Below are 13,689 nucleotides of genomic sequence, written 5' to 3'. Positions count from 1 at the left end.
TGTTGTTTCCTTCCCCTCTCATTCTTTAAGATGTCCACAGTATGAGAGATGGTTCAGTCTTAAAGCTTCAAGAGAGCAGAATGCGTTTCAGCAGCCCCAAATTATGTGCATTTAGTTTCTCATGAGTAGTAATAAACAGCAGTAGTGAGAAGTAGGACTCTGGGGCCATATTGCTAAGGTCCCAGCTCAGCTCTTACACTCATACTGATGGTGAGATCTTGGGAAAGTGCTTTTAATCTCCCTGCCCCAGTTTCCACATCTGTGAAATAATTATAAAATGAGGATAATAATTACCTATACATGATATGGTAAGTTGAGAGAATTACCATGGATAAAGCCTTTAAAACAAGGCATGGCTCACAGAAAGTAGTCAATAAATGTCAGCTGATGGTATGTGGTACCACAACTCCTTATGTTTACTTATAAATCCACATTAATAATCCAAAATATTTTTTCATGTTGTTTCCTTCCCCTCTCATTCTTTAAGATGTCCACAGTATGAGAGATGGTTCAGTCTTAAAGCTTCAAGAGAGCAGAATGCGTTTCAGCAGCATTCTGAATAAATAGCTCCAGGGTCATCTTTTGGAAAGCAGAACAGGATTTAGGTGAACATACAATTTACCCTTCTAAATCTTTTAAGGTGTAAATAACTTCATAGAGATTTCTCCAAGTGGGGAAATGCCTTTGATACTAAAAATGTCATCTGTAGATAGTCTAGATATTCTTAAAAAATACATTCTCAACTAAAATGTAGAATTCTAGAGAAATAAGGGATTAGTGCTACAAAGAACAAGAGGCATGGTACTCACTATTCGCTTTACAATCTTCAGAAGAGCTGCTGGTGCAGTATCTCTGGGTTCGGAAGTTGTCATAAAATCCACTAATAGATTTGCCCAGGTTGTAAGCAGGAAACAGAAAGAACATACTGACAAAGATTTGGTTTAATCCACCCAAATCCATCACTAGGAAAGAAAATGTATACATTCATTTCCATTGTAGAAAATGCATAGGAATTTAACACATCATAAAGTTTGGGGTGATTTTTGAAATTCTTCAATTAGGTACCAATAAACTTTCCTCTGTCTTGAAGTTCTAGGAAAGTCTCTGTCCAGCGTGTTTGGAGAATTTATATACAACTCAAGTTGAAGAGGAATGGTATCCAGTTCTCCAGCCCCTATGTCCAAAGGAAATGAGTGTCTGCTGAGAGGCCCAGGGGGGTGGCATATGTAGGTTAGAAGGGCTATGTAAGGGACGTGATGTAGGGTATCGCTGAAGTTACTGCTTCAGTCTTGTCTACTACTCTACAAATTATGGTTGGGATAGATGGAAAGGTGGCAGAAGTAAAAATTTGGGTTCCAGAGAGTCCAAACTAAAAACGAAACAATGCACTGTCAACGAGTCAATTCTGACTCATGAGAATCCAGGGATCAGTTATTTTCTAGGATATTCAGTAAATGGCATGATTCCACTACAGAAAACTTATCCTAAGGAAATTATCTACAATGCAGAAAAACTTTATGCACAGACATGTTTGTTTGCTACATATTTCATTAAGGTAAGAAACTGGAAATAATATAAATGAACAATAGATAGATAGATAGATATTGTGTTGTTGAGTTGAGTCCAACCCATAGTGACCCTGTACAGGGTTTCCTAGGAGCAGCTGGTGAGATTGAACCGCCAACCTTGCGGTTTAAAATGACTTTGCAGTCCAACGCATTAACCCACAGTGCCACACCAGGACTCCAGATGAACAAATAATAGCTAAATTATGGTATATATATTCAATAACTATTATGTGACTGTAAAGTATTTACGGAGTCCTGGTGTGGTGCTGTGGGTTAATGTGCTAGACTGCAAGGTCGGTTGGAACTGCAAGGACAGCAGTTCAAGCTCACCAGCTGCTCCTTGGAAACCCTATACAGGGTCACTATGGGTCAGAACTGACTCGACAGCACTTCACAACAACAAAGTATTTCTGGAGTTTATAATAGCTTAGGAAGTTGACATCAGCCATACAAAGTATGGTAGGGAGAATTCTAAGATGACCCATGAGATTCTGGCTCCCTGAGGGCCACACCTTGCATAATCCCCTTCTTCATTCTTGAATGTAGATGTTGTTGCTGTCATGTGCCGTGGAGTTGGTTTTGACTCATAGTGACCCTGTACAGGGTTTCCGAGGCTGTAAATCTTTATGGGAGCAGAAAAGCCTCATCTTTCTCCTGTGGAACAGCTGGTAGTTTTGAACCGCTGACCCTGAGGTTAGCAGCTTGATTTGTAACCACTATGCTACCAGAGCTCCTGTAGATATCATGGATTTCATTCCCAGGTTAGGTCATGTTATATGACAAAGGGAAAGGTCTGTTGCAGGTATGTAATTAAAGTCTCCAATCAGATGACTTTGAGTTAATCAAAAGGAAGTTTATCCTAGGAGGACACTTAAAAGAGACTAGGCCCTTTGTGAAATCAGAAAGATTTGAAGTGAGAGATTCTTCTGCTAGCCTTAAGGAAGTAATCTGCCATGTTGGAAAGAGGACCTTGTGGTGGGGAATAGTGGGTGGCCTCTTGGAGCTGAAAATGACTCCTATCTGACACCCAGCAAGAAATGGAGACCTCAGTCCTACAATTGCAAGAGACTGAATTCTGTCAACAACTGGTGAACTTGGAAGAGGACTTGGACCCTTAGATGCAATTGCAGCCCTGGGCAACACCTTGATTTCCCCCTCAGTAGAGGACCCAGGTAACCAGTCCCCAGATTACTGACCCATGGAAATTGTGAGTTAATAAAATTGTTGTTTTTAATAATTTGTTACACACCTATAGAAAGTGAACACACAAAAGAAAACAGTAAATTGTGTGTGCAGTGATTTCATCAATATCAAATCATGCTCAGATAAAACTGGAAAATTAACGTTAAATTCTTTCAAGTATCTATTGCTGGTAGGTAAGATTAAGGGTAATTGTCTATGAAGAGATGGAAACTAGGTTACGGTGGCTTTCTGGGAGTCCAGAGGAAGGTAATAATAAGGAAACCTGCAGTTTCAAATAGCTTTTTCAGAACTCTAATCTCATGAAATTCCTCTTAGAATTCCACTCAGACTCCATATCCATGGCCACAAAGCCCTTCAAGGTCTGGTCCCTGTGTAACCCTCAATACCACTTTTACTCCTTTCAGAGAATGTTTCAGGCACAACGACCTTTGTCTTGTTCCTTAGATCATGCCAAAGTACATTCTTGCTTTAAGATCTTTTCAAGAGCTAGCTCATCAGTCTGAAATATTCTTTCAGCAAACCTTCATCTGACTGGCTGCATATCAAAATTGTCCTCAGACACTCTCTACTAGGTAAGTGCTTTTATTTTGATCACAGTGTGAATATATTTTTTAAATAGTACATATTACTATCTTGTGTTTTCTTATTCTCTTCCTAGTATTATTACTTATATTCCAGGAGAGTAGGGACATTATCTTTCTTGTTTAAAATGTATTTCCTGTGTATAGTACACAGTAGGGGCTCCATAAACGTTACGTAAATGGAAACACAAAACAGATGAGTCAGAGACACTCCTGTGATGTACTGAATATCTGTATTATTACATGCATTATGTCCGTAGAACCTGCCTTCCAGAATCATCTCTTTAGGAAAGGATCCAGCTGACTGCCCACTTTTGTGCTAAGATTCTCAGGGAGGAAATACCTCCAATATTCCCAAACACAGATTCTATAACCTGTTTGTAGGGCAATGGGAGAAGAGATCGGGTGACTACATCTTTTTCATTCTCCAAGGGAATCTGACTTCTTTGGGCTGAACTTCTTTGGGCCTCATGGGATGGAGCTACACGATACATATGAACTTTCAAAGATATTTGGGAAGTTGCCTTCTTAAAAATATGCCCACCCTAATCCTGTGCTTCCTTATGTGTTCACTAATACTCCCACCTGGAACATTAATTGTATGAAAAAGGAAATCCCTAAGGCTTCCACTTACTGTTAGTATCAATCATGTAGACCAATAGAAAGCTGGCAATGCCTGTAAGGAAGTTGAAAGCAAGCAGTTTGGTGTAGGCAGCGGCACTACTGGAAAACAAGAAGCTCATCAGGTATATTAAGGGAATGGTGGACCAGCCAAACAGCGTGAAAATCAGCAAGGCATCTGCATAGTGGTGGTCTTCTAAGAACGCTGTCACATTACAGACATAGAAGACTACCTAGGAGCATAAGACCAAGCACAGAGGTTAAAGGTTTACGACTTTCAGGAGGAGGTGGGGTGAAGGGTGAAGGGGCAGAGTAGAGAGAGTGCACCAAATAAGAAACCAGTTTAGAACACCAGACCCCAAACAAACAAAAACAAAACCCTCCAACTTATTGTATGGATTAAAACTATGACTTACGGTGACCCTACAAGAGAGAGGTCTGCCCCGTAGGGTTTCCAGGGCTGTAAATCTTTGAAGAGGCGGACTGCTTTGTTCCCCCAAAGAGCAGCTGGTGGGTTCAAACCACCAACCTTTAGGTTTGCTGCCAATCATTCTTCCAGTAAGACTTGGGTACACCTCAGAACACCAGAGCAATTCTGTCTTTCAAAATTAAGGCTTTAGGCTTCACAGGCTTAGGGTGAGAGCCACATCCAATGATTCCAATGGAAGTAACAACAAAGGAAACAGAGCAAGCATTTCTCTCTCTGCCTTTTTTTCCTAGTTGGAGTAGTTTTACTTCTTTCTCTCTCTCTCTCTCTCTCTCTCTCTCTCTTTTTTTATTTCTCTAGATTAAGAGAGTTGCAAGGAAGTTGATCTAGCTGTTGTAGACATTTCTGATATGAAATTGTTCTAAGGTCCTAGGGTAAATATTCTCACATGTTAAGCAGACAGACAAGAGTCAGGCTCAGGCTCCAGAGAGCTGGTCACTAATGCCTGTGGAAATGCTCAGGGGATGCTCTAAGTGGTTGTCTGATGAAGATGTGAGTGTGAAGAACATTGTCCTCAAAGGTTTTCCTAGCACTAGGTATTACAGAGTCCTGGTATGGTGCTATAGGATAAGCACTGGACTGCAAGGTCAGTTTGAACCACAAGGTCAGTGGTTCAAACTACCAGCTGCTCCTTGGCAACCCTATGCAGGGTCACTATGAATCGGAACTGACTCAACAGCATTTAACAACAAAAACAACAGGTACTAGGCAAGAAACCTGAGCAAGAGAAAAATGAGTCTAGACAGCCACTAAACACTTACCAGTATCAGGGAGGAACAAACGAAGAAGACCATGATATCCCAAAACAAAGCAGAAAGCCAGAAAATACTGGCGTGTGCTCCACTCACAAACTGGATGTGCTTTGCCTTGCAGACTCTTTCCCTTACTGTCAAGACAGAGAAACTGCTAGCCACGATGGCTGTGCCAAAGAACAAGCTGAAGGCAACGTCATGTCCTTTACTGCCCCTGCAGAAGGTGAGACATGAAAAGAAAATTGTGTGTGTGTAGGAATACAACTTGCATAAACAACTATTTCCTTGAACAGTGGTTTGCAGAATTTTGTTGACAGGTTAAGTTTTTGGAAATTATTTTTAGAAAGTATACAAGAAGGCTCCAAAAAGTTTGTGGAAAAATCAAAATAAAAGATAATGGAATTTCCCCACGAACTTTTTTAAGCCCCCTCATATGGTTGCCAAGTTGATTGTGGACATATAAGGACATTATATAAATCAGCACTGGACTCTGAACCACAAGGTCGACAGTTCAAATCCACCAGCTGCTCCTTGGAAACCATATACAGGGTCACTGAGTTGGAACTGACTTGATGGCACTTAACAACAACAACTATTATAAAAAATGATGTTTTAACTTATCTTAGAGCTTAAATTGTAAAGTAGTCTTGTCCTCAGAAGACTTGCCTGATGGGTGTTGGAATTCCACGGCCGGGTGGTCTTGGTCATACCCAACCATCAAATACCCAGGTGGTCAGAGGGCCCCAGGACCAATCTTGTAAGCTTAACTAATTTGTAATATATTGTGTGACACCCATGACAGTGATGACTTGATCTGCTGCCATTCATGATGTTATGAGGATTTCCTTTGTCTATAATTAGTTAGCCACTCCTTTATGGTCTTATACTGATGTTGTTGTTAAGTGCTGTAGAGTCAGCTCTGACCCATAGCGACCCTGAATAGGATTTCCAAGGAGTAGCTGGTGAGCTTGAACCGCCGACCTTGCAGTGCAAAGGGCTTTGCAGTCTGTCGCATTAACCCACAGCGCCACCCCAGGACTTATGCTGAGTCTCCCTTGTATGGATGATTTGTCTTTGCCTTTGTTTAAGGCTTACTAAAAAGGTCTCTATAAAATATGATTGAATATGGGGTTTTCTTTTTCCCCTAGAATAAACTCCAAAAATGTAGAAAGGAAATAAAGGGACACTTTTCTTAAAAAAGGACAGTTACTATCTTATACTAACATATACACACACTTAACTTTTCTTAGTTTTGTTTTTAATTTCACTTCCAGCTAGTGAAAAGTTATCATAGACTAGCCTTTTGCTGTGTTTTGCTGTTGTTGTTGATAAGTGCCGTTGAGTCGGCTGTGACTCATAGTGACCCTGTATAGGGTTTCCAAGGAGCAGCTGGTGGGTTTGAACTGCTGACCTCTGTGTTTTAGGATCTCTTTATACAGTTTAAAATCATTGAAAATTCCATAAAACTTATGCTTATATGGATTATGGTTGTTGTTGGTGGTTATATGCCGTGGAGCCAGTTCTGACCCATAGAGATCCTGTATAGAGTTTCCAAGGCTGTAAAACTTTACGGGAGCAGAAAGCCTTATCTTTCTTTTTTCGGAGCAGCTGATAGATTTGAACTGTTGACCTTACAATTAGCAGCCAACTCATAACCCACTGCACCACCAGGGCTCTTTCATGTGGATTACAGTTATTGATATTTATTATATTGTAATTTAAATGGAGAAAGTAAAAAATAGTTGCTTATTAAAATAATAAATGTATTAACATAGATAACATTTTCTTAAAAAACATCACTAGTTTTGCAAACAAAACTTTTGTGAGAAGAGTGGTGTTTTACATGTTTGAAAATCTCTCTTAATATTTAGCTTAAAAGAAAACAGTCAATACTTAGTTATATAGTTAATCTTTTCTATTTTGTTTGGGCTAAAGCATATAAAGAAAGTCTTACTTCACATGCATACACATACAGATGTGAGGATAAATCAAAAAGTATGTCTCGAAGATCAAGTTGTTGTTAGGTGCCATGGAGTTGATTCAGACTCATAGCAACCCTGTGCATAATGGAACGAAACACTACCCGGTTCTGCGTCATCCTCACAATTGTTGCCATACTTGAGCCCATTGCTGCTGCCACTGTGCCAATCCATCTTGTTGGGGGTCTTTTCTTTTTCGCAGACCATCTCTTACACCAAGCATGATGTCCTTCTACAGGGACTGGACTCTCCTGACAACACGTCCAAAGTATGAGAGATGAATTCCTGCCATCCTTGCTTCTAAGGTGTAATGTGGCTGCACTTCTTCCAACAGAAATTTGTTTATTCTTTTGGATGTCTATGGTACGTTTAATATTCTTCTCCAACACTGTAATTCAAATGCATCAATTCTTCTATGGTCTTCATTATTCACTGTCCAGCTTTCACATGCATATGAGGCAATTGAAAATACCATGGCTTGGGTCAGGTGCATCTTAGTCCTGGAACTGATTTGGCTACATACAATAGTAACAACCCTTCCCCATGATACTTCTAGGGGTCCTAGTATGTCACTGTAGGATAAGCACTGGACTACTAACTGTCAAGGTGGGCAGCTTAAACACACCAGCTGATCCTGGAAACTCTATATAGGCTCACTATGAGTTGACAGACCACCACACAACCCTTTCCCAAAGAATTCTGTGCTCTTTGATTTATACCACATCAAAACAGCAGTTTTGACATCCTAGAGGGATTAAGATTCTGTTCTCTGAAATGTTTTTTAAGCTTTGGGAATCTGAAGGGAGTCTGAAGAAGCAAGATCTGGGCTATAGGGTGGATGGGATAAGGCTACTCAATAAGATTCTTGTAGGATAGCCCTTGCTAACCTCAAAGAATGAGCAGGTGTATTTTGGGGATGGGAAAAAAAAATCCTCAGCACAACTTTCATGGCCTTTTCCTCACTGATGCAGTTTTCAATTTTCTGAAAATTTGTTTATAGTAAGTCCCCATGGGGGTCCTGTGTCCTGTGAGAAAACCCTTTGGAATCCCCCAAATCAATCACCATAACCTTCTAAGCTGACCTCTCAGCCTTGAATCTAACTGGGCAGCGTCGAGACTTAAGGAGTCCTGGTGTGGCGCTATGGGTTAATCTACTGGACTGTAAAGTCAGTTTGAACCACAAGGTCTGAGGTTCAAGCTCACCAGTTGCTTCTCAGAAGCACTATACAGGGTCACTATGGATCAGAACCAACTGGATGGTACTTAACAACAACAATAGATCTCCTTGGAAGCCACTGTTATAGTTGGACTTTTTTTGTAAAAGCACTATAAAGAGTCCTGGTGTGGCGCTCTGGGTTAATGCGCTAGATAGACTACAAGGTTGGTTTGAACCACAATGTCGGTGGTTCAAGCTCACCAACCACTCCGTGGAAACCCTATACAGGGTTGCTATGAGGTGGAACTGACTCAACAGCACTTAACAACAACAACACCATAAGGAAACTAAGACAAGTGTATGACTGAGCAAACTTGTCTGTCGCTATCCACTGGTCACAGAAATATATTTAAATGTGCTTTCTTTATAGGAAATGCACATATATCTAAATTAGAATCCTACTGTTGTTGTTGTTAAGTGCCGTCGAGTCAGTTCCGACCCATAGTGACCCTGTGAACAGGGTTTCCGAGGCTAGCGATGCTTTTTTTTTTTTTTCTTAACTTACCCTGGTTTGTGTGTATGTGTATTTGAAAAGGGAGAAATACTTTAATATCCCTCTCAGATAACAGTGGATATTCTTCTTAAATTCTATATGAAAATGTGACAAATGGTAGTTTCTTAAAGATTACTTGCAGTTAGAGTGACCCCTTGTTCTGGTTTGTACAGGAGTTTCCTGGTCTTGGCACTGAAGGTCCTGTATCCTAGGAATCTTCTAAGCTCTGGGCAAACCAAATCAGACACCCTAGATACATGCAGAATCTAAACACTGTATCAATGAAATTTTTTACTGTGAAAAATATAAATGTATTGGTTTATCTTGCACTTTTAATGAATCTTTCACTCACACATCAGTGTCTAACATTACGAATTAGTCATTTGAAAATATTATGAAACTTGTTTTGACCTTGAAAGCCCCAGTCCTCAAACCACGTTTTGAAAACCACTGTCTTACAGAGTAACATAGAAACATAATGATCATTTATAACATATAAATCCCAGAAAGAAAACAAAAAACCCCAGAGCACACATACTCATGGAATTGTTCCTTTATTGCTTGGCTAGCAGTTCGAGGCTGAGGCTTGTTAGAGACCGAGATGGAAGCACCTGGACCAGAGAGTAACTTGAACAGAATCTTGTTGACCAGATTCAGGGCTGTCGGAGCAGCATGATAGGCCTGGTTGTTAAACAGAGCAGTGATGATGGCTCTGCTTTTTTGGACCTCAAGGGAAATGGCGACAATACATTGTTCCTTACATCTTCCACTTTTCAGTAGGAATTCTTCTAAGTTACCTAGAATGGGGACATAGCAGTTCATGATTCCCTGCAACAAATATTTACTGACTTAATGCCTGGCGATGTGCCAGGTACTGGGAGGTTGAGAAGTTTACAATCTGCAAGAACAGCTACTGTGTTTTTAGGGGTCAGGAGAAGAAACAAAAGCCATAAGAAAAACCAATCTCTGCCCTCATCTGGAAGAAGAAACATTAATGTACCATCAAATAAACCACCCACTGCCATCGAGCCAAGTCTGACTCTATGTTGGGTTTTGGAAATTCTAAATCTTTACAGGAGCAGACAGCTTCTTCTTTCTTCCATGGAACAAGAAGCTGGTGGGTTTGAACCACCAACCTGGTGGTTAGCAGCCCAACGCCTAACCCACAGCACCACCAGGACTCATATCGAATGAAGTAAATATTCATGTAAAAGCTAACATAATGTGAGCATTAGTCAAAGGATCTAATTTTAAACAAGGCAGGGTATACCCCATCCGGGTACGGGAACATCGTGGTGTTGTGTGGTGCTGACTCTACAAGGTATTGTTTGCCTCCATCTTCTAACTTCTTTGACTCTCACTTTTGTTGTGAATGTTGAATGGAATCCTGCATATGTCAAGGGACTTAGCTGGCTAAAAAGCACTACATGAATATGAAATTTACTCATTTATAAACTGTGAATTCACAGCTTTGTTCATCTTTTTATCTCTCAGCATCTAACAGTATTTGGATAATTATAAGTGTTCAATTAAACCATATTCATTTTGTGTTGGTTCCATTACTTAGCATCCAGTCATTTAGAATTCCATCACTGCTTAGTCAGGGAAGATGTGTTTAGCCAGGTGGGCCTCCCTGACCATCTTGGTGTCTTCCTTCTGCTACTGAGAATGTTTCTTTTATTTTTCATGTAGTACTAGATTTCTGGGTAAAGGCTAGTGGGACCTGTGATAAAAAAGAACGTGTTTCATACCATGTTTTCCTGAGAGTTATGAAGACTAGACATGGCCTGTTTCAATCTAGGAAACCTATTAACATTCATCATGTGTCCCTCTTTACAAAGCCCTTACCTGTCACTGGGTGAGGTAGTTGTTTCTCATTCATTAGTATAAGTTTTATGTGGTCTCCAAACAGAACAGCCAACTTAGTTTTCAGAGAGAAAGTATAAGGCACAATGGATTGACCATATTGATGCAAATCCATGCCCAAAATGGGGGCATCTTTCACTTCTGAATAGTAGAAGATGGCTTTCAGGAGGAAGAGAGTGAAAAACAGTAGTATCAAAATCTGCAGTAATGTTATCCTCCAGTGACGTAAAGTATACAAGGCCCTTTTCATCAGCAAGGCATAAAACTGCTGGATACAAAGAGTCATCTACAAAAGAGAAGAGAGACATAAAATAGACTCTTAGCCACCCTGCAGGTCACAATTTAGAGGGCAATACATTACTTGAACTTTTAGGCCAGGGTTCAGTGCCCATCTTATGTGATCTCAAAGCACTCTATATTTTGTCCCCATCATAATGCTTAGGACTTTTTTCTATAATGTTCAAAGGAACCCTGGTGGTGCAGTTTAAAGCACTCAGCTGCTAACCAAAAGGTTGGTGGTTTGAATGCACTATCCAATCTGTGGTGGAGTCCTGGTGTAGTGCTGCAGGTGAATGCACTGTACCGCAAGGTCAGTTTGAACCACATGGTCAGCAGTTCAGACTTACCAGTTGCTCCTCAGAAAGCCTATACAGTCCCTGTGGACTGTAAACCACAAGGTCAGCAGTTCAAATCCACCAGCTGCTCCTCAGAAACCCTATATAGGGTCACTATGAGTCAGCACTTAACAACAACAACAATATATGATATACATAATAATATTCCTAGAAAAAACAAGAAAAGTTTCCAGAAGAAAGGAGAATGATGGGACAGAATTTTTCCATAACACTTCTGGTTTATTGGGGGATGGATAGACAATAATATATTTTAATATGGGACAGGGCTTTGGAAAGTCAGTAGAAAAATTGAATGAAAAGATAATGGCATTTTTCCATGAACTTTTTGAAACCCTCTTATATCATACTGTAAGCTGAGGGTGACATGGGAGCACAGAGAAACATCACTCAGACTGGGTTTGGGCAGTGATCCTGGATGAGATGAGGCTTGAGCTGAATATTTAAAATAGGCATTAATTAGTCTAACAGCATGAAACAGCTTGGGGAATATAGAAATTTAGGTGTTGCAAGTCAAAAATTTTAAAGTGAGGATTTACCAAACGGGGATTAGAGAGATAGTTGAGGTGAGTTTTTTGGAGGACAGAATATGCTTTGCTAAGGGCTTAGATTTAATTCTGTGTATAATGGGGAGTCAATGAAGGGTTTTTAAGCATAGGCTTTAAAATAACAGTGGACATCAAACTACAAAGTTCGTGGTTCAAACCCACCAGACATTGAGGGAGAAACATGAAACTTTCTGCTCCTGCAACAATTTATAGCCTTAGAAACCTCATACTGTGCTGCTATTGGTCATAACGAACTCGATGGCACTTAACAACAACAACCACAAGGTGTAGTTTAGAAGATAGACTTAAAAGTATACATGTAAAACTGTGAGAGACTAATTATGTGAGGTACTAGGGTTTGGATTAGAAAACAAGGGTAAAATTGAGAAAGAGAGAATCTGATTAGAGGATTATTTAGAAGAAAATGATCAGGATCTTGTTGATTTTCTGCAGGAGATACAGAAGAAGGTAATGCCTAAACTTGTGGTTTGGGTCTTAGGAATCTTGTGCGGACAAGTGACTGATGATGAGAAAGACTGGTGTTTCTAGATCACGCCAATCAGTACCACCAGGTGACAAAGCAATTTGATCATAATCTCCATGTTAACCAAAACTTCCAATTTTATAATCCCAAGAAAGAGTAATCACCCCAGTATTAAGCTGGATGTTAGGCAGCTCCTTCGGCATCAAGAAGTCATCCTTTGGTGTGTCATCTAGATTTCTGAGCCAGGGCTGTATTCCCATAGGATCACACTCGGTAGGGAGCTCAATGGTCTGGAGATTCACAGTGGGTTCTGCCAATCTGTTGATCCTGCATCAAAACACCAGGTTTTAATTATGCTCTGTGGGGAGGATGCAAGAGAAGACATGACCTAATGGAGCTGAATATTCAATAGGTGGAAAGAAAATGAATCAATTACTAAATGTTAAAACAGGGACGTTTTAATAGTAACTAACACAGCCTTCCTGGACTCAAGGAAAGCTTCCTGAATGAAGGGATCTTTAATTTGAAAACTGAAAAATGGGTAAGAATTAAAGAGGTGAAGAGGGCAGAAAGAGCATGCCAGACAAAGGGAAGAGAGTATATGAAGGACTGAGAGACAGGACTGTGCCTAATGAAGTCACTATTCCTGGGTTTTAAACTAGAAGGGGAGAGGAGGAGAAGCTGAATCATGGAAGACTCAGTAGATGGTGTTTCCTCCTCTTATAACGGAAACATGTCCTCTCCCTCTGGAAGGCTAATCCATCTATCTCTGCTTTGGCTTCTTTTTCTCTTCATCGGTGGGAACCTCATACCCACTCTATCTTTGAAGTCTTGCTTTCTAATAGCTCATCTTCATCAGCATTTTAATATCTTCAATACACCTCCCTAGATCCTGTGTCTCCCTCCTGCTCTCCTCTCCATGGTAGTCAATGTCCCACATTTTGCTAAATCCAATGAACGTGTTTTCATCCTTACTTTATTTGTCCTTGAAACATTTCATTCCATTGGCTTCCATGACACCATACCCTTAGTTTTGACCTGAGGTTTTCCAGTCTCAGTACTTTATGAATCCTTCTTTGTCTTTCCTCCCTTAAAAGTTGATATTTTTCAGGGTTCTATCCTAATTTTTTTCTTTCCCTTATTCTTCATTAAAACTCTGAGATATTTGGTACTGATAGGCTACTAAAAGAGTTTTGAACCCTGGTGTGGAGCTGTAGGATAAGCACTGGACTGTACCACAAGGTCAGAAGTTCAAACCC

General features: G+C 40.2%; 1 protein-coding gene across 1 annotated transcript in view; it reads right to left on the bottom strand.

Annotated features, from left to right (window-relative positions):
- Positions 1-13,689, bottom strand: part of LOC102812209 (ATP-binding cassette sub-family A member 3-like) — a 135,009-nt gene that overhangs the window by 24,146 nt on the left and 97,174 nt on the right. The window contains exons 16-22 of the mRNA XM_006871990.1: positions 12,595-12,757; positions 10,749-11,052; positions 9,439-9,697; positions 5,348-5,426; positions 3,987-4,206; positions 3,696-3,833; positions 810-962 (exon numbers count right to left, since the gene is read on the bottom strand). Of these exons, the coding sequence (XP_006872052.1) occupies positions 810-962; positions 3,696-3,833; positions 3,987-4,206; positions 5,348-5,426; positions 9,439-9,697; positions 10,749-11,052; positions 12,595-12,757 (1,316 nt within the window). The remainder of the gene's footprint in view (positions 1-809; positions 963-3,695; positions 3,834-3,986; positions 4,207-5,347; positions 5,427-9,438; positions 9,698-10,748; positions 11,053-12,594; positions 12,758-13,689) is intronic.

Source organism: Chrysochloris asiatica, unplaced genomic scaffold (genome assembly GCF_000296735.1).
Source record: "Chrysochloris asiatica unplaced genomic scaffold, ChrAsi1.0 scaffold00178, whole genome shotgun sequence".
NCBI classification, from domain to species: domain Eukaryota; kingdom Metazoa; phylum Chordata; class Mammalia; order Afrosoricida; family Chrysochloridae; genus Chrysochloris; species Chrysochloris asiatica.
This window is presented reverse-complemented; position numbering and strand designations above follow the sequence as displayed.